Source organism: Chiloscyllium plagiosum, chromosome 14, assembly GCF_004010195.1.
Source record: "Chiloscyllium plagiosum isolate BGI_BamShark_2017 chromosome 14, ASM401019v2, whole genome shotgun sequence".
Lineage (NCBI taxonomy): Eukaryota > Metazoa > Chordata > Chondrichthyes > Orectolobiformes > Hemiscylliidae > Chiloscyllium > Chiloscyllium plagiosum.
In genome coordinates this window covers 16,746,646-16,767,558 of record NC_057723.1, presented here as the reverse complement: position 1 = coordinate 16,767,558, position 20,913 = coordinate 16,746,646, and the positions used below count along the sequence as shown (strand labels likewise).

Genomic DNA, 20,913 nt, shown 5'->3' with positions numbered 1-20,913 from the left:
CCACCCCTCTCCGCCTCCAAACAGACCCCACCACCAGGGATATATTTCCCTCCCCACCCCTCTCCGCCTCCAAACAGACCCCACCACCAGGGATATATTTCCCTCCCCACCCCTCTCCGCCTCCAAACAGACCCCACCACCAGGGATATATTTCCCTCCCCACCCCTCTCCGCCTTCCGCAAAGACCGTTCCCCCCGTGACTACCTGGTCACCTTCCCCCTCCCTCCTCCCTGACCTATCACCTTCATCCCCACCCCCCCCTCCACCCTCCTCTCATTTATCTCTCCATCCTTCAGGCACTCTGCCTGTATTCCTGATGAAGGGCTTTTGCTCGAAACGTCAATTCTCCTGTTCCTCAGATGCTGCCTGAACTGCTGTGCTTTTCCAGCACCACTCTACTCCAGAATCTGGTTTCCAGCATCTGCAGCCATTGTCTTTACCTTACAAAGGATACCCAGACAAGGAGGCACCAAAGGTACTTGGTGAAAGTGAGAACTGCAGATGCTGGAGATCAAAGTCAAGATTAGAGTGGTGCCGGAAAAGCACAGCAGGTCAGGCAGTTTCCCAGGAGTAGGAAAATTGACGTTTTGGACAAAAGCCCTTAATCCAGAATGATGAAGGCCTGAAAAGTCAATTTTCCTTCTCCTCGGGAGCTGCCTGACCTGCTGTGCTTTTCCAGCACCACTCTAATCTTGACACCAAAGGTACTTCGCTTGCCCCCTCAACAATACGAACACATTGATACCAGGATGAAACCCACTGACACCTACTCCAGCCAAGGATCGGAAACCCCTGAGTCAACTAAGAAACCCATTGTCAGACACCGGACACTTGCACCTTTTCAATGAATGACCTTTATTTCTCATTGTTGTACAACTCACACTATTCTCTCATAACTCACCCTTCATTGTTGTAAGGGTATAAATCTCCACTGTATTCTCTGTTCAGGGAAGAGGCTGTGGTTCCTTCTTAACAGCCTGTCAGTAACTGTTTCAGTGGGGTCAAGTCTCTTCCATGTTTGTTAAATAAATCCTTGTCAGTTCTCAGTCCGATCTGTGTGTTTGTGATCTCTGATTAATTTGGGCTAAATTCTCCAACAGCCATGAGAAATCCATCCAGGAGTTTGTGACAAAGGGATCTCAGCCAAAGATATTACTAACCCCCACACACTGTCTGGAACACTGTCAATATTTTCCTCTGTCCCCTCCCCGCCTCAGCACCAGGTTTAAAAGCATTTCGCGCAGCATCAGAAGACAAATGAAGGGCTGAATGGCCTATCCTCTGTTTAATTAGTCGACACGGGATGTGGCAGGGGTCGAAAGGGTTAATGTAGGCGTGCAGTTGGCGAAGGGCAGGATCAGATTTCGGTTTTATATCTCGCTGCACCAACACGCTTTAACTTATTGTTTTATGTCGGGGAAAGTATGTTGACAGGCAGTGAGCGTAGAGAGACCGCCTCTAGGCATCAACCACCTTTTTAATTGCACTTCCGAATCTGCGATCACTTTCATCCTCAAGTAGCTCCACATTCAAAAGACGCAGGGTTTTTTTTTGATCCTGGGGAGCTGAGGGAGCAGAAAGCGCATTGGTACTACAAAAAGTCAAAAAGGACGTTTTGCTGTCTCAACACTTTTCTCTCCATATTTCCAGAAAACTGGGAAGTTTGGTCTTCGACTTGCTAAAGAGTTTTGTGTTCATGCAACTTTTATTTTGAGAGAGGGGAAACAAAGCCAAAACAAAAAGGAAAATGCACGTTTGCTGCAGCGAGTTGCTTCTCCGGAGTTGTCAGAAATCTGGCCGAGTTTGGAGCCTGACAGGGCTGTTCGTGTCTCTGTGCTTCATGCAGGTCCTGCTGTTGGGACCCAACTCTGCCTACGAGTCCAGCCAGGATTACTATGACCAGTATCAGGAGGAGGAAGAAGGAGAGGTAAAGGTGAAGCCCATTACATTTTGACGTGACATCTTTCCAGCTGACTGGAATTGTAATTTGTATCTTGCTGGAATTGTGTTTATTCAGGACGCTGTCTATGCAGAACTTGAGATAATATTGCTCGTGGCGCCGGAGGATTTTGTTTTGCAACTGGGTAGAGGTTTAAGAACTGCGGTTGAAACTTTGATTTCGTTAACAGATACACGGTGATTATAGTAGGTTTGGCTATTCTCAGCTCTGTCGCCACCTGTCTGTCTGCTGTGGGGGCTGACTGTCACAATCTCTAACCAAGTTTGTCTCACTGCAAAGTCTCTTCAAAGGATGCCCACTTTGAAGAAGTTCTCTGCCTCCCTCAAATTTGGCCACACGATGTCAGCTGTCCCTACTTCACCACCCTGCCCTTGCATCCCCCTTTATCTGCAGCTCCCCCCACACCCACACCCAGTCCTGAAGAAGGGTTACACCCAAAACATTGACTTCTGCACCTCCTGATGCCACTTGGCTTGCTCTGTTCTTCTAGCCTCCTGCCTGTCTACAGTAAAACTGAGGCAGCATTCTCCATCCTGTCTTGCGTGCAGAGTCACAAAGCACAGAGAGAAACCTTTCAGCCACTCTTTAATAAACCAATTCTATTTGTCCTATTCCATCTAATCTTCCTTTGTGAATCCTGGAAATATCTCTTCTGGAAATGTATACCCAATTCGCATAATCTGAAGCAAAATTCCCACGACTGGGACAGAAATGCAGGAATCACTAACCATTCTCTGACTACCCTGTTGAAGAATAGCCAGGGATAAAATGGCTCCAGCTGACAGTTACCTGATGGTGTGGAGGCTGCGTGACAGATTGCAGACTTAACAGTCAGAATGATGATTCGGCCAGCCTACAGTTTTCCTCATATAAGTATTGTATCATTGGATTGTGTACATATTTTAGCTGGCTCCCTTCTCAAACTTGCATCATGTTCAGGTAGTTTAAGATTGATGAAGGGCTTTTGCCTGAAATGCCGATTCTCCTGCTCCTCAGATGCTGCCTGTCCTGCTGTGCTTTTACAGCACCACACTATAGACTCTAATCTCCAACATCTGCAGTCCTCGCTTTCCAAATTTGTTACTAACTTTCTTTTAGTCCTGGTACAGTAATGGAACATAGGAAATCTAAAACAATCCTTAATGGAAACATTTATTTCAATATACTTGAATTTTAATGTCCAAGAACTCTCATGTTACATTCTTTTTCTCCCTTTGCATTTGATGCTTGGGACCTCTGCTTTACAACTACAGCAATAACAACTTGTGTTTGTATTGCACTTTAATATCATTAAACATTCGGAGTTGCTTCAGAGGAAGTTTAGAATGACCCAGTCACAGATTGCGTTATTAGTAAGAAATAATAAGAATTTCTGATAGTGTTACACAATTTGTATTTTGATATTTTTATTTTCTTTAAAATACCTAAAGATGAGCATATCAGCTATTTTGTTCTCTGTGGGATTGTTATCAGTATCCGTTGTTTGGCCAATTTGTCAAGGTACACACAATAGGGTATTAAATAAAATTAAAATCCTGCAGGATTAATGTACAACTTTAGGTTGGAGGGGGAATTGGTTGCATCGTCTGGGAAGGATGTTATTAATTGTAGTGACACATGGGGTTGATTTGGAGGGGTTGCATAAGCAAGAGTTAGTCTGAGGCTATAACTCTTCACAATCTGTACTAATGATCAGGATAAAGGCTTGGGAGGAACTGTATGTAAGCTGATGAATGATACAAAGATTTGTGTGGGTGTCAGGACCTGCTGTGAGAAAATAAATTACAACCAGATCGCAATCAGGAAATCAGCCTGTGTCTAACATGTGTAACTTAATATGACTAAATGGAGGGTTATGTGGTTGAATTGGGCTAACGCTAGGAACGTGTACAAAATGCAGGATTTGAATTTAAAGCAAAAGGTAGAAAAAGATTTAAGCGTCCATGAACTGTTAAAGGTTTATGGTCAGTGCTATGAAGTTACAGCGAAAGCTGTTTGTTAAGACAAGATAATACCTAACAAAATGCTGTCTGAATGTCAAAATTTAATTTGATCACAGGTAGTTTTGTTCCCCTCGTGTGACAAGTGTTAGAGTTGATCTGTTGAAAGGCCATCAACCTAAAATGTTAGCTCTGGCTCTCTCCACAGCAGCTGACAGATTTATGGAATATTTTCAGTATTTTCCACCTCTACTGTGGCCAATAGAGAAGCTCGAGTGAAAGTACAGAGGAGACTGCCACTTTATTTAAAACTAATTCCCAGAATAAATTTAGAGAGCTATGTATTTTTATGCTTGGAAGTTGTAGACATCAAGCAAATGTCTTGAAAGTATTAAATAGATTAAATGCAATCTTTACAAATGGAGTAAATTGGAAAAAGTAGAGGGAATCGAGACGTGGGGAAAAGTTGCGTCAAAAACTAGGTTTCTATTTTCACAAAGGATCATTCATCACTGTCATAAGTTTTAGACTTGTCAAAAAGATTTATTTTAAGCATTCCAAAGGGAGTTGGATGTGTCCCTAACAGTGGCATACAGAAGTTGATGAGATACTGAGTGATGCCTTTACTGTGTTTTCCATTCATTGTGGGGTCAAAATCCAAATTTTCAAATTGTTATGCCCTAAACTGGACAAATTTCTTCCTGTGTTTTTGTCTCTCTTAAAAGATTATGTGGCTCCTAATGGATACTAATATTCTCCATGACAGTATGATACAAGCTCATAGACTAATGACCAAACTTTCCTGTCTATCATTTTTGGACAGTTGCAAGTCCTTTTCACAGTCTGCAATTGTGTCTTTGTGTACTCAATGTATGAGGCCAAATTATGGAGTCTGAATCTTGGTATGCAATTTAGTTCTCTCAAGTTCTGTTCAAATAAAGTTTCAATTTACCTTTGGGAGGCAAGAGTAAGATTTTTACTGAACTGGAATATATGTGTTGGCAGGATTCAGTGACATCCGAAGATTGTCAACATGCTTTGAACAGGAAATAGTGCACAGCAGTCAGAAGACAGGGGCAAGTGTTTGAATGTTTATAAGAGAGAAATTTAAAAATTTAAGATACAATTTATTTTCAGATCCAATTGGATGTTGCCAACTTTACCTAGTTTAACAACTTTTCATTCAAATGAACTGTCAAATGCCCGAGTTACAGAGGTAGCCATTTACAGAATTGAGAGTTCAATTTTTCTGAATGGTTTGTTAAGTTATAACTGAAGGATTTTGGGTTAAATAATTTGTAGAATGTTGATTTTTGGATTTGATAGCTGTACTTGTTTAAATACTATAAAGGAGAATGGGTGATACAGGAAAATCTTGGGTGATAAATACTTTTCTGTTTCCTCCATTCCATAATTGACTTTGGTTCTTACTGTTTTCTTCACTTTTGCTCTATTTCTGTAATTATCCTTCATATAACCTTTTAAAACTTTTATTTTAATTTAATGCTTTCTGACATTACAATTGTAACTGTCCAACAGTACTCCATTGGCAAAGCAATTTGTGGTATACTGAGATCATAAGTGGGCTTTATTAATGCAGGTTCATTCTATTTTTGTGTCTCTTTCTACTTCGGAAGGTATTCACGTATTACTGATCATTTTTATATTTGCATTTCCTGTTTGGACATGGCTATTTGGCTATTGCATTATTTCTTCTTTATAAACATGCTTCAAAACATTAAGGATTTGGAGACGCTGGTGTTGGACTGGGGTGTACAAAGTTTAAAAATCACGTAATACCAGTATATAGTCCAACAAGTTTATTTGGAAGCACTAGCTTTCAGAGTGCTGCTCCTTCATCAGGTGGTTGTGGAGTATAAGATCGTATGACGCAGAGTTCATAGCAAAAGTTTACATTGCGATGCAACTGAAATTATATATTGAAAAAGACTTGGATTGTTTGTTAAGTCTCTCATCTTTTAGAATGACCATGTTGGTTTCAGTTCTTTCATATGTAAATGCAAGAACGTTTTTAAAAAGTTACATTCTCCAGTGAACTTTAACAGTAAGTGCCATGTCAGCCCAGATAGTGTATTGAAGGAGTGAGGTGCCCTGTATGAGGCTGTCTGTACCCCAGTGTTCAGACTAATTCTATTTCTAAAAAAAAAGGAATTTACAGAATCTTACATGGATTCAAGCAGTTTTTGCGCAAAATAAAATGTAATTCTGCAAGTACAAAATTCAGCCCACAAACGTGTGTGTGTGTGTGTGTCGGGCGGTGGGGGGGGGGGTTGGGGGGGGGAATGAGAGTATGTGTATGTGTTTGAGTGTGAGTGTGGGTGTATATGTGTGAGCTGACAATCTTATACACACAACCACCTGATGTGGAGCAGCGCTCTGAAGGCTAGTGCATCTGAATAAACCTGTTGGACTATAACCTGGTGTTGTGTGACTTTTAACTTTGTCCACCGCAGTCCAACACTGGCACCTCCACATCATGACTACTATTGACATCACTAACTGCCAGCTCAAAGTGGAGAGGAATTCTGTGAAGATCGCACATATCAACACAGATATCAAGTTTCTGCAAAAATGCAGGAAAGATCCAAAAAGGATTACGAATCATGAACCCACTCAAGCTGACCTACAACACAGACTACGCTGAGAGACTTTCCCAATGCACCTCTCGCAAACTCCTCAATCATTTCATGCACCAACCCTACAGTAGGTGCCACAGCTTTGAAATTAAGATAGACTCCACACTGTCAGCCTGCACTCAGGATACAGCAGTACAGTTACGGGACATTGTTAAATAAGGCAACAAAACTACACCACGTACATGCACAACAAGAACAAAAAAAAACTGGAGTAACTGGGCATCACCACCAGCAGTAGCCAAGCACCCTGGCACCACAGTGGAAAACATTTTCACCATGGGGAAGTCGATCATCAACTCATCGGACCACACCCTTCAACCGGAAGAGATTGAAGTTCTTAGCAGGGGTTTTAATTCCTGCCCCACCACCAAAATGGACCCCATGGTTCTTGCAGCAGACACAGAGGAATTCATCAGACCAATGAGACTCTGGGAATTCTTTCAAGATGCCAACAGTGATTCTAATGAGCCCACCGAGGAACTGGAACAGTCATCACAGGGATGCGTAGAGGGACAACCAAAGAAGGAGTCAACTTGGACCCCACTAGAGGGCTGTTGCCCTGGGTCTGACATGCATGCTCAAACCGTCAGGAACTATATAAATGCCAGATTCATCAGCTGCACTCACAAGATAGAGCAGAACATCACCTGATCACAATGTAATGCCATCCATGCTCTCAAAACCAATCATAATGTTGTAATCAAACCAACAGAAAAAGGAGTAGCCATCGTCGTTCAGAATAGAATAGATTACTGCAAGGAAGTGTACCGACAACTGAACAACCAGGAACACTACAGGCAACTACCGGCCAATCCGACCAAAGAGCACACCTGTGAACTAAACACATTGATCAGGACATTGGAATCCAGTCCTTCAGATATCCCTACATGTCTTCATCCCATGTACTTCTCGCGTAGGTGACTTCTACTGCCTTCCGAAGATGCACAAAGCCAACACACCAAGACGCCCCATCATATCAGGCAGTGGGAGCCTGTGTGAGGACCTCTCTGGCTATGTCGAGGGCACCTTAAAACCCATTGTACAGAAAGCCGCCAGCTTCTGTCGCGATACTACAGATTTCTTGCAGAAACTCAGCACCCATGGACCAGTCGAACCGGGAACATTCCTTGTCACATTGGACAGTTTTAGTACTCTATACCAACATCCCCCACAATGATGGCATCGCAGCAACAGCCTCAGTACTCAACACCAACAACTGCCAATCTCTGAGCACCATCCTACAACTCATTTGCTGCATCCTCGACCACAACGTTTTCGCCTTTGACAACCAGATCTTCATTCAGACACACTGAACAGCCATGGGGACCAAATTTGCACCACAAAATGCCAACATTTTCATGTTCGAACAAGACTTCTTCTTTACGCAGGACCTCCAACTAACACTATACATCAGGTATATTAACACCTTTTTGTTCCTCTGGACGCATGGCGAGGAATCACTGAAACAACTACACTGTGAGATCAGCGAGTTTCATCCTACCATCAAACCCACCATGCACTACGCTCTAGTATCTGTCTCATTCTTGGACACATGCATCTCTAACAAGGATGGGCACCTCAGCACCACACTTTCCCGCAAACCCACGGATAATCTCATGATGTTACACTTCTCCAGCTTCCATCCAAAACATATTAAAACAGCCATCCCTTGCGGACAAGCCCTATGCGTATACCGGATCTGATCAGATGAGGAGGAATGTGATGGGCACTTGGAAGTACTCAGGAATGTCCTCATAAGAATGGGGTATGATGCTCAACTCATCGACCGCCAGTTCCGATGTGCCACAGTGAGAAACTGTAATGAATTCCTCAGGAGACAGACACGAGCAGCAATCGACAGGGTACCCTTTGTTGTCCAGTACTTCCCAGGAGCTGAAAAACTACCCCATGTTCTTCGTGACCTGCAACGCATTATCAATGAGGATGAGCACCTCACCAAGACCTTCCCTATGCCTCCACTTCTTGCCTTTCAATAACCACCAAACCTTGAACAGATCATTGTTTGCAGCAAACTGCCCGGTTTTCAGGATGACACCATACAACCTTGTCACGGCTGCAAGACGTGTCAGAATGTCAACATGGATACTACCATCACACGGGGGGACAGCACCCACCATGCATGTGGCAGGTATTCATGCAACTCAGTCAATGTTCTGGATCAATGGTGCTGGAAGAGCACAGCAGTTCAGGCAGCATCGAGGAGCTTCAGATTTTGCTGAAGCTCCTCGATGCTGCCTGAAGATTTTGCTGAAGCTCCTCGATGCTGCCTGAACTGCTGTGCTCTTCCAGCACCATTGATCCAGAATCTGGTTTCCAGCATCTGCAGTCATTGTTTTTACCTCAATCAATGTTGTCTATCTCATACGCTGCAGGCAAGGATGCCCTGAGGCATGGTACATTGGCGAGACTGAGCCGAGGCTACGGCAATGGATGAATGGACACCGCACAACAATCAACAGACAGGAGTGTTATCTCCCAGTCGGAGAACACTTTAGCAGTCCGGGTCATTTGACCTTGGACCTTTGGGTGACCGTCCTGCAAGGCAGACTTCAGGACAGGCAGCAACTCAAAGTGGCTGAGCAAGGTTGGGAGCCAAGTTCGGTACCCATTGGGATGGCCTCAACCGGGACTTTGGGTTCATGTCGCACTACAGGTGACTCCACTGCACTATATACACACACACACACACACTTCTACAGACGGTTACATTCACGAAGACCCTCTTGCGCACATACAAGCTCTCTCTCATTCGCTCACACATATACAGCCACACTGACACCCACACACGCACCCTCTCACAGGCTTATAACCCTTTACACTCACACTCAGACACATACACACACTCTCTCACAGACACTCATAGTCCTCCACACATAAACCCACATGCACACACACATACCTAAGTTTGTGGGATGAGTTTGTACTTGCAGAATTACATTTTATTTTGCTCAAAAACTGCATGAATCCATGTGAGATTCTGTAAATCCCTTTCTTCGATTAGAATTAGTCTGAACATTGGGGCACAGACTGCCTCACATAGGGCACCTTGCACCTTCAATGCATTTTCTGGGCTGACATGGCAGTTATTGATAAAGTTCATTTGAGAATGGTTCTTGGATTTACATATGAAAGAACTGAAACCAACATGACCGTTCTAAAAGGTGAGAGATTTAACAAACAATTCAGGTCTTTTTTAATATATAATTTCAGTTGCATCACAATGTAAACTTTTCGCTATAAATTCTGTGTCTTACGATCTTATACTGCACAACCACCTGATGAAGGAGCAGCACTCTGAAAGCTAGTGCTTCCAAATAAAGCTATTGGACTATAACCTGGTGTTGTGTGATTTTTAGCTCAAAACATTAAGGCTTTAAACTATTCTATCTGTGGAGTTTGATTGACTGTATAATGTTTCTTGTCCATATATGTACAGTACTGTGCCTTTTTAATATGTGCATATCCTTCAGTTTCCTCTGTGTGTCAGTTAATTTGTATGTAAAATTAGTTTTGTTTTGTCTATTTACATGCTGCTAGTAGATAATGTAAGGAAAGAATTTCAGGATTTTTAAGTATAAATGGAGGGGTTGGTTGATTTCATACAAAGTTTCATGTACTTCTTTTCCCCCCCCCCTCCACGTAAAGCTTTTCACAACCTCAGGATGTCAAAAAGCATTTCACAGCTAATTAAGTATTTTTGAGGAATACTTACTGATGTAGGAAATGTGACAGCCAATTTGAGTGCAACAAGATTCAACAAACAGCAGCATGATGATGACCAGATGTTCTTAGTTTTTAAATGTGCTGTTGGTTGAGGAATAACTTTGGCTAGACACTGGGCGAACTCCTCAGTTCTTGTTCAAACTTTGCCATGGATATTTTGTGTTCATGCAACTGAATGGTTTGATTTAATTACTCAGTTGAAAGATTGTGTGGCCTAAATACATTACTCAGATATTTGAACCCCTAACTTTTTGGCTTGGGGATGCTACTGAGCTGTGACTGACTTATCGGTTTCATCCATATTCTGCTTAAAATCTTTGCAGCCATTTTCCTAACACCTATATTGTGTATGGGACAGCATGTGTAATCGACATTTCTTTCTTGTATGCCACCATACCTCTACTGTGAAACCAGGTGCCAAAGTTATGCACTAGAAATTAACACCTCATTACCCATGAATGCTACTACAAAAGGAAAAACTGCTGCCTACTAATTTCACCAAAAAGCAGAAAAGTGCAAAATATTTAAGGTTGCAAGGCAAATTAGAGAAAGATACATGCATAACAGCAATGGAGACTTACGTATAAAAGCAAATTTGCAGCTTTGACAAAGGGTCAGTTAGACTTGAAACGTCAGCTCTTTTCTCTCCTTACAGATGCTGCCAGACCTGCTGAGATTTTCCAGCATTTTCTCTTTTGGTTATGGAAACTTATGTGGTGAGGTAAATTGCAAGAAATATCTTTAAACGCGTGTATCTTGACTATACTGTTCTGAGGTTCAATAAAGTATTAGATATAACATTCATTACATTTTTTCTGGTCTCTGGTCTCGGCACAGGCAATAACACAAATGTCAGAAGCTCACCATGTAGGGATTCTTGGTGATTTCAGAGACAGATGGATATTTTGTAAACCTGGAAATATCATTACTAAAAATGTTTAATTTATCTTGCGTCCAACTGTTGATTACAAGTAGAAGGGGTCATACTAAAGTGCACTTTATTTCAGGGACATGTAATTATAATGATCTTTGTCTCTTTTAAATCAGTTTAAATCAGTGAAAAACTATTAGTGTGGGTACAAAATATATTGATTTATACTTTAGAATGCCAAGAGGACTATTATCAAAAGTCCAATCAGAATGTGCACCAACAATTATTTTCATTATAATCCATCTTCAACAGCTGTGAAGATGTATGAAACAAATATTCTGTTTACTGCCTTTGCCTTTGACTTTGTTTTGGTTTTGATTATCTACTCAATGCTTATCTAAATTAGTGATGTTTGAATATATTCTTTTTTGCATCTGTCATTTTCGTCAAGTGTAATTTTATTAAAGAATAAAGTTCTCCTTGGAGCTTCTTTAGTCCTGTCTGAAAAAAAGTGACAATTGTTATAGATAAACCCATGTGTTCTCACAGGTTAATACATTTTGTGGCATGCCCATGAATAAACCAGGGAACTAACTGCACCTTTTATTCAGCTATTAGTTTTGCTATATCTTACTCTTTGGAAAGCAGCAGAATCATATTGCACTAGATTTTCACTAATGAAAAGTAGATGGAATATAAGATGTTTTTACAGTGATTGTGAAGCTTAGGTAGTGTCTTATATAATCAAGAATAATATATAGTTCATATTGTCTCTACAAGTGTCATGTCCTTAGCATATTTCAACAAAAGTGCCAGACAGACTTAGAAATTTGAACAGGATTGTCATTCTGTTATGCATATGTATGTTAATTCCTGCCTAGTGACAGAATGAAAGCAGCTGTGCTATATCTTAGACATAATGATTAATTTTGAACACAGATATCTCATGTTTTCCCTGATTAGCATAACCCCACTAAATAGTTTGGCATATTAATTTCCCAAATTGCGTATTAATTTCTAAGGTTGCTTCTGTGATTTGTGTCACAAAATGGCATAAAATGGAAATCTAGGTGATTTTTGTTTAAATTTGATTTGGGGGTGCTGGTGTTGGACTGGGGTGTACAAAGTTAAAATTCGCACAACACCAAGTTATAGTCCAAATAAACCTGCTGGACTATAATCTGGTGTTGTGTGATTTTTAACTGCTTAAGTCTGGAAATGGTTGTGTCTTTCAAATGTTTTGTGTCTTCAAATTTCTTTCTTTGTTAGACTATCAGATCCATTAATCCAATGATTATTTTTTTTTGAAAGATGGTAGTGAGAGGAATTTGACTCCATTCTTAAGATGATATTATACAGCAACTTCAAGGATTATTTGTATTTCATCATTTTAGTGAAGTGAGCTCTTCAAAATTACTCATGAGGTTTCTATTCACATTTATGTGAATGCCTTGTAATCCGTTTTTGAAGAAGTATTAATTTTATATTCACTTTGTGATCAAAAGATTACGAATGTCATTGACTCTTCAAATGTTGTAGTGTGCATTCTTATTAATCTTATTTGGTAACACCTTGACCCGGAATCAGATACTTGTGGATTTGAAACTACGGATTGATACTGTTGAAAGCATCTGGTCATCTATCCTACAATATCTTCTTCTTATTTTGCTTAGTATCAAATTTTGCTCAATTAGCTTCTGTGGAGTTCCTTCAGATAGATTACTGAACTAAATGTGCTATGTAAATGCAAGTTATTGTTGTTTCTACTGTCTAACTACTCATTATCCTGTTTTATGTTTTCCAACATTATTAGAGGAGTTGTCTTTCAGATGAGATGGATTAAGTCTCTTGAGTCAGAGAAGGTCTGGAAATTGGCAAATGTAACTTCCCTATTTAAGAACCAAAGGAGGCAGAAGATAGGAAACTATGGGCCAGTTAGCCTGACCTTGGTCATTGGTATGATTTTGAGGGTCCATGATTAAGGATGAGATTTGTGGAATATTTGGTAGTGCATGGTGAAATAGGACTGAGTCAGCAAGGCTTAGTCAAGGGGAGGCCATCCCTAACAAACTGTTAGAATTCTTGAGGAGGTAAAGAGCAAGTTAGACAAAGGAGAGCCAGTGGGTGTGAACTATTTAGATTTCCAGAAGATGTTTGACAAGGTGTGGCACATGAGACTGCTCAATAAGATGATTCCATAGTGTTAGGGGAAAGTACTGGCATGGATAGAGGATTGGCTGACTGACAGAAGGCAAAGAATAAGTGAAAATGTTCTTTTTTATGATGAAACCAGTGACTGGTGGAGTTCTGCAGAGGTCAATATTGGGACCATAATATTTACCTTGTAAGTTAATGACCTGGATGAAGGAAGTAATGGCTATATTGCTATATTTACAAATGATGCAAAGAGAGCTGGTGGGACAAGTAGTGTTGAGGAAGTGGGGAGGTTGCAGAAGGACTTGGACAAGCTAAGGAAGTAGGCTAAAACGGGCATTGGAATATAATATGGGAAAGTGTGTGCTTATGACTTTGGTAGGAAGAATCGAGGCAGAGACTATTTTCTAAATAAAAAGCACTCAGAATCCTAGTTTAGGATTCTCTCAAGGTTAACATGCATGTTCAGTTAGCAGTTAGGAAGGCACAGGCAATGTTCACATTCATTTCAGGAGCAGAGGTATACTGCTGAGGCTGTATAAGGCTCTGGAATATCGTGAGAAGTTTTGGGCCCCAGATCCAAGGAAGGATGCGCTGGCATTGGAGGGGTTAGAGGAATTACACAAGAATGATCCAAGAATGAAGGGCTTGTCATATGAGGAGTGGTTGAGGACTCTGGTTTGTACTCGATGGAGTTTAGAAGGATGAGGGATGTTCTTATTGAAACTTACAGAATACTGTGAGCCATCGTTAGCTTAGACATGGAGAAGATGTTTCCACAAATCAGAGAGACTAGGATCTGAGGGCACATCCTTGAAGTGAAGGGACAACCCTTTAGAACTGAGATGAGGAGGAATCTTTCCAGCCAGAGGTTGGTGAATGTGTGGAACTCATTGCTGTAGAGGACTGTGGAGGGCAGTCATTTAATGTATTTAAGTCAGAGATAGGTTCTTGATTGCCAAAGGGATCAAGCATTACTGGGAGAAGGCAAGAGAATAGGGTTGAGAAACCTATCAGCCATAATTGAATGCGGAGCAGACTCGATGGGCCGAATGGCCCAATTCTGCTCCCATGTCTGAAGGCCTTATGCACCTGTCCTGGAGGACATTAAAGATTCTTTTCAAATAGAGATGGATGGCCTTTTAGGCATTCTAGCTTGCATTCCTCCCTCAGACTACCAAAAAACAGTTTATTTGGTTGTCTTACTTTTGAATACATTGAGGGGGCCGCAGATCATCACCATCCTGTGATAGGATAAAGTCTGCAAGAATTCAGATCTTTAAATTGTCACGCATAAAGTTTTTCAATAAACATTTCTCCATGATAGTAGATTGTGACTTTATTTTTTATCAACGACATGTGGGGGTGACAAATATGACATCCCCCACCACTGAGCTACCTTGACCTACTGTCCACCAATCAGCTCAGTAACAGCTGCCAGGCAGAGCTCAGCTCAGTTTCTCGGGCCTTGACATTAGCGTCCCAGATTGCTGGAAGCTATTACTAATCAAAGGCCAGCAGTTTCTGGATCCTAAAGACCATCAATCAAGACCATCTCTTTTGGGGATCCAAAGGTGGATTATGTAATTTGTTTTCTTCTTTCTTGTGGGGTGGGATTGTCGGGAGATAGTGTGGAGAGATTGGAATTACAAACAGGTAGGTGGCTTTCAGGGATCACTCTTTGTCTCCCAGACTTGCCTCTGATAGCAGAAAGTTTGGGCAATTGGAGACTCCATTACCAGTAGGCTGGTCACTCTGGTATTCCAGTCAGGAAACTGACCTCCTTTCCCACCTACGAGGAAGCATGGAATGAGAAATGGACAATTATCTCTCCAAGGCCAACTTGCCCAGTTACTTCCCCTTCTCACATCTCTAGAGAGGAGAAAATTCAACCCATGGAGTGAGATGAAATATTTGCATCGACTGGTCTATGCCTTACTTTGCTTGTTCTGCCTGTCTAATGTTATAATCGTTATTAGTGGTCATTACTCTTTGTTTCCTGTTATGTAATCAGTTGCTTTTACGTTTACACCTTCATTCTGTATCCCACCTGCCTCACTGATTGCCTTCTCAAGGGGCAGATATGTAACACCCCTCGATTCCATTGCTCCTCAGAATATTCTGATCAATCTATTAAATGTAGAAACCATATTTTACTTTTAAATGAACTTGAACTGTTTGCTTTAGCATGCTAATGTCAAGTTAACCAGCCCATCATTCCTTGGAACATGGTCATGACCTTTTTCTTTAAAGTATATTGGAATAACTTGAGCTACTATCCAATCTTGAAGTACTATCTCTGGGTTTATCAAGCTGCAGAAGACTTTTAGCCAAAGATATTTTTCCCCTCGTATTCTAAAATATTCTTGGATGCGTTTTACTTGGCTCATTTGCCTTATTGATATTCCAGCACGCTGACTTTTGAGTGATCATTTCATTACTGCCTTCCATTTCCTGCATGAATTTGAAGCATCTGGTTTCTTTCAATTACCAGAAAGAACACTGGTCGTTTCTACAGAGAAAACTATGGAGAAGAAAATCATAAAATTCTTAACTTCTCATTTCCTTCTCTTACTCCTCTAGTAGTCCACCTACAGTAAAACACCCCCACAACTCTTATTATTTCCAATATTCCTTGATACTTTTTATCTTGCTGTCATTTCAAATTACCAACTTATTTTCTAATTTGATTCATTTTTGAATCTTTTCTCCTTTGATATTTTAAAGAGTGTTAATTTTAATTACTTATGATCATTTTATGTCAATTTTCATTTAATAATTGGAAACTGGCCTCCTAAAGTAAATGATTCATTATGTTCAGATTTTTTGAGTATTCTTGACATACCTTGTGTTTTCTCTCATGGAGTTAAAGTTTTTTTTATATATTGTTTGATTTTTTTAAATGATAGATGGTGACAAATAGCCAGAAACCTGCAGGCTCCATTCTTTATTAAGTACCTTTTAAAATTAAGAATAGAAGAATGCAGAGAACAAAAAGAGGCAGTTCATTCAATCGAGCCCATTCCTTCCAAAGAAAACTTTTGCCTGTCAGGATCTAGAATTGTGTCTTTGGTGCCTAGATTCAAAGCTCTAGAATTGTCTTTCTAAACTTCCTTGTCCCTCAATTTCACGCTAAAGTTTCCATTTAAATTTCTCTTAACACTTAGCCGTTTGACTAAGCTTCTGGTCACATGTGGCTCGGTGACAATTTTTCCTTAATAACACTCTGCTGAAGCACCTTGGATATTTCACTTTGTTTAAAATGGTATATGAATGCATGTCATTATTGCTGCTGTCTAACTGCCCGTGCAGTATACAGTGCTCCAGTTTTTTTTCTTCTCTGAAATCAAGACCATCTTTTTTAAGAAAAAAAAATCAAAATTCCAGTTATTACTAAAACAATGAAGATTCCACATTTAAAACAAGAAGATTCACTTAACAAGATTTAAACAAAGCAAACACAAAGAAAAAATCGTATACTGTGATATCCAGAATTGTAACAACTTGTACATTAGGCGCATTTGCAATTCGTTATAACCTATAAATTAATATATTAAATAGCAGATATAAAATAAGCCTGACCTTATAAATTGACTCTGTAGTTTACATCATATTTATATCAGCAAGTTCAGTCATAAGATGCTTTTAAAATTGTCTTCCTCTCATAAAATTTCACCTCCTCTCTTCCTGACATATAGCCTGATTTCCAACTGACAGCTGTGTTGTTAAACTTGAGAGGGTGCAGAAAAGATATACAAAGAAGTTGCCGGGACTGGAAGGTTTGAGTTACAGGGAGAGGCTGAATAGTCTGGGGCTTTTTTCTCTGGAGCATCAGAGGCTGAGGGGTGACCTTTTAGAGGTTTATTAACTCCTGGGGATCATGGACAGGGTGAATAGCCAAATTCTTTTTCGAAAGGTAGGGGAGCCCAAAACTGGAGGGAATCGACTATGACTCCATAAATGATAATGCTCCTTCTCAGAATTGATGTTTAATTGAGCCATTATCTACAAAGTATTACAGATACAGCCCCAGTAATTATTTTGACACCGTTGGCTCAAGGTTAGTCTGTATCCTATGCAAGAAAGTCAAAGCCTTATCCAAAGGCTTAAATCATAAACTAGGCTGACAATAGATTGCAGTACTGAGGGAGTGCTGCATTCTTGGGGTTCCCGCCTTTTCTGATGAAATTAATTCCTCATCAGTCCCTCTGAGGTGCCTGTGAAAGATCATATGACACTGTTTGAAAGTAAAGGCAGAGTGAGGAGAAATTCTACTGATGTCCGAGCAATATTTTCAAGCAAAATGACTAAGAATAGATTTTCCTATTCATTTGACATTTCAAATGCTGAATGTATGCAAATAGCTTGTTGCATTGCTCCTTTAGACTAATATTTCCACTTCAAAAGCACTTCATTGCCTTTAGTAACTCTTGAGGTTATTTTGAGAAAATATGGAAGGACTTTCACCAGTTAGTAGCCACTGTGTTTGAGCCTGTGTCCCTGCATATTGTTATTGATGTCGGCTAGTTCAGTTGGTTGGATGACTGATTTGTGATGCAGCATAAGGCCAATAACGTGGCACAGTTGCCATCTTGGTTGGGCTTATCATGAAGGTTCCACCTTGCCAAACTTTCCCCTCATCTGAGGCATGGTGACCTGAGGAAGGGTATTATCAAGCTGGAGAAGTTTAAAAGAGATTTACCAGGATGTTGCCAGGTATGGAAAGTTTGAGTTATAAAGAAAAGCTGGAACTTTTTTCACTGGAGCTTAGGAAGTGGAGAGGCAACATGACAGAAGTTTAAAAAATAATGAAAAGTATAGATAGCATTGATGCTAGTTGCCTTTTCTGTCAGTTCTGTTTCAGCCTGGTCAATTTCTCTTCTGCGATATCACTTTGTTCAATAAACCACTTGTCAAATTCACCGCGATCCTCGTTTTGTGGTCTGATTCATTGGGCTGAATTTCTCTGGCACTTTCTTAAGTGAGGAGACCAAATCTGAACTCAGTACTCCAGGTGTGGCCTCACCAGCACCTTGTACAGCTGTAACATTACCTCTCTGCTTTTAAACTCAACCCCCTTAGCAATCAAGGGCAAAATTCCATTTGCCTTCCTAATTACCTGTTGTACCTGCAGATCAATCTGTGATTCATGCACAAGGACACCGAGGTCCCTCTGCAAATCAGCATGCTGCAACTTTTTACCATTCAAGTAATAATCTACTCCAACCAAAAAGTATGACTTCACATTTACTAACATTGTATTCCATCTGCCAGACCTTTGCCCACTCACTCAAAGTATCTATGTTCCTCTGCAAAGTTTCACAGTCCTCTGCACACTTTGCCACTGATCTTAGTGTCATCGGCAAATGTTGACACCGTACACGTGATCCCTAACTCCAAATCATCTAAATAAATTGTAAGTAATTGTGGTCCTAACACCGATCCCTGAGGCACACCACTAGTCACTGATTGCCAACCAGAATAGCACCCATTTATACCCACTGTATGCTTCCTGTCACTCAACCAATCCTCTATCCCAATATTATACCCCTAACACCATGCATCCTTATCTTATGCAGCAGCCTCATGTGCGGCACCTTGTCAAAGGCCTTTTAGAAATCTAGGTACACCACATCCACTGGGTCCCCATTGTCCACCTCGCTTGAAATGTCTTCATAGAATTCCAAAAGGTTTTTGAAGCATGAACTGCCCATCATTAACCCATGCTCCGTCTGTACAATGGGACAATTTCTTTTGAGATGCTGTGTTCCTTGCTAATAGACTCTAGCGTCTTCCCCATTACTGAGGTTAAGCTCACTGGTCTGTAATTCCCCTTATTTTGTCTACTTCCCTTTTTAAACAGTGGCATCACACTTGCCATTTTCCAATCTGCTGGGACTGCTCCAGAGTCCAGTGAATTTTGGAAAATTACCACCAGTCCACCTGCTCTTTCTCTCACCATCTCTTTTAGTACCCTAGGATGCATTCCATCAGGGCCAGGAGACTTATCTATCCTTACCTCCATTCGCTTACCCAACACTAACTCTTCCGTAATAATAATTGTTTCCAGGTCCTCACCTACCTTTGTCACTTCCTGGATTGTTATTAGTATCCTCTGCTGTGATGACCGATGCAAAGTACCTGTTCACTGCCTCAGCCATTTCATCATATCCCCATAACTAACTGCCCCTTCTCATCCTCTAAAGGACCAACATTTACTTTAGCTACTCATCTTCGTTTTATATATTTATAGAAACCTTTGCTATCTGTCTTTGTATTCTGTGCTGGTTTTCTCTCATATTGTATCTCACTTTTCTTTTTAGCTCTACTTGTGGCTTTCCGTTGACCTTTAAGGTTTTCCCAATCTTCTAGATTCCTGCTGTTTTTGGCTATTTTGTATGCCTTCTCTTTCACTTTGATAGCCTGCCTTATTTCCTTCGTCACCCATGGCAGATTATCCCTCCTCTTAGACAGACCTTCCTTCTCACCGTGGGCGGCACGGTGGCACAGTGGTTAGCACTGCTGCCTCACAGCGCCTGAGACCCGGGTTCAATTCCCGCCTCAGGCGACTGACTGTGTGGAGTTTGCACGTTCTCCCTGTGTCTGCGTGGGTTTCCTCCGGGTGCTCCGGTTTCCTCCCACAGTCCAAAGATGTGCAGGGTCAGGTGAATTGGCCATGCTAAATTGCCCGTAGTGTTAGGTAAGGGGTAAATGTAGGGGTATGGGTGGGTTTCGCTTCGGCGGGTCGGTGTGGACTTGTTGGGCCGAAGGGCCTGTTTCCACACTGTAATGTAATCTAATCTAATATACTTTTGTGAGCACTTTGAAAAATTTTTTTGAAGGTCCTCCACTGCTCATTAACTGTCACACCATAAACTCTCTGCTTCCAATCTACTTTAGCCAGGTCCTCCCTCATTCTATCATAGAACCCTTATTCAAGCATCGGACCCTGATATTGGATTTTATGTTCACACTATCCAGCTGTATTTTAAATTCAACCATACAGTAATCACTCCTTCCAAGAGGATCCCTGTCTATGAGGTCATTAATTATTCCAGTCTCATTACACAGGACCAGATCTAGGATAGCTTGCTTCTTTGTCGGTTCCGTTACATGCTGTTCAAGAAAACTATCACGGATACATTCAATGAACTCCTCCTTAAGGCTCCCCTGACCAAGCTGGTTCAACCAACCTACATGTAGATTAAAATTCCTCATGATAATAGCCTTACCATTTTTGCAGGCATTAGTTATTTTCTTGTTTGTTGCCCACCGCAATGTGATGTTATTATTTGGTGGCCTATAGACCATGCCTATCAGTGACTTTTGCTTCTTGGAATTCCTAATTTCCACCCAAATGGATTCAACCTCATACTCCATAGAACCTATATCATCTCTCAGCATGGCTCTGATGTTGTCCTTGAATATCAGAGCTACACCATCTCCCTTGCATTCCTGTCTATCCTTCCAAATAGTCTGGTATCCCTGGGTATTTAATTCCCAGGCATGACCATTCTGCAACCATGTCTCTGTGATGGTTATCAAACTATGTTCATTCACATTGATTTGTGCTGTTAACTCATCAAC

The 20,913-nt window shown here is 40.9% G+C and overlaps 1 protein-coding gene across 4 annotated transcripts in view; it reads left to right on the top strand.

Annotated features, from left to right (window-relative positions):
- The first annotated feature begins 1,395 nt into the window (after positions 1 to 1,395).
- The window catches only part of LOC122556527 (vascular endothelial growth factor C-like), a 91,457-nt gene continuing 71,939 nt past the window's right edge, over positions 1,396 to 20,913 (top strand). For all 4 annotated transcript variants that reach the window (XM_043703275.1, XM_043703274.1, XM_043703273.1 and 1 more), the window contains exon 1: positions 1,396 to 1,927. In XM_043703275.1, the coding sequence (XP_043559210.1) occupies positions 1,748 to 1,927 (180 nt within the window). In that variant the 5' untranslated portion in view covers positions 1,396 to 1,747. The remainder of the gene's footprint in view (positions 1,928 to 20,913) is intronic.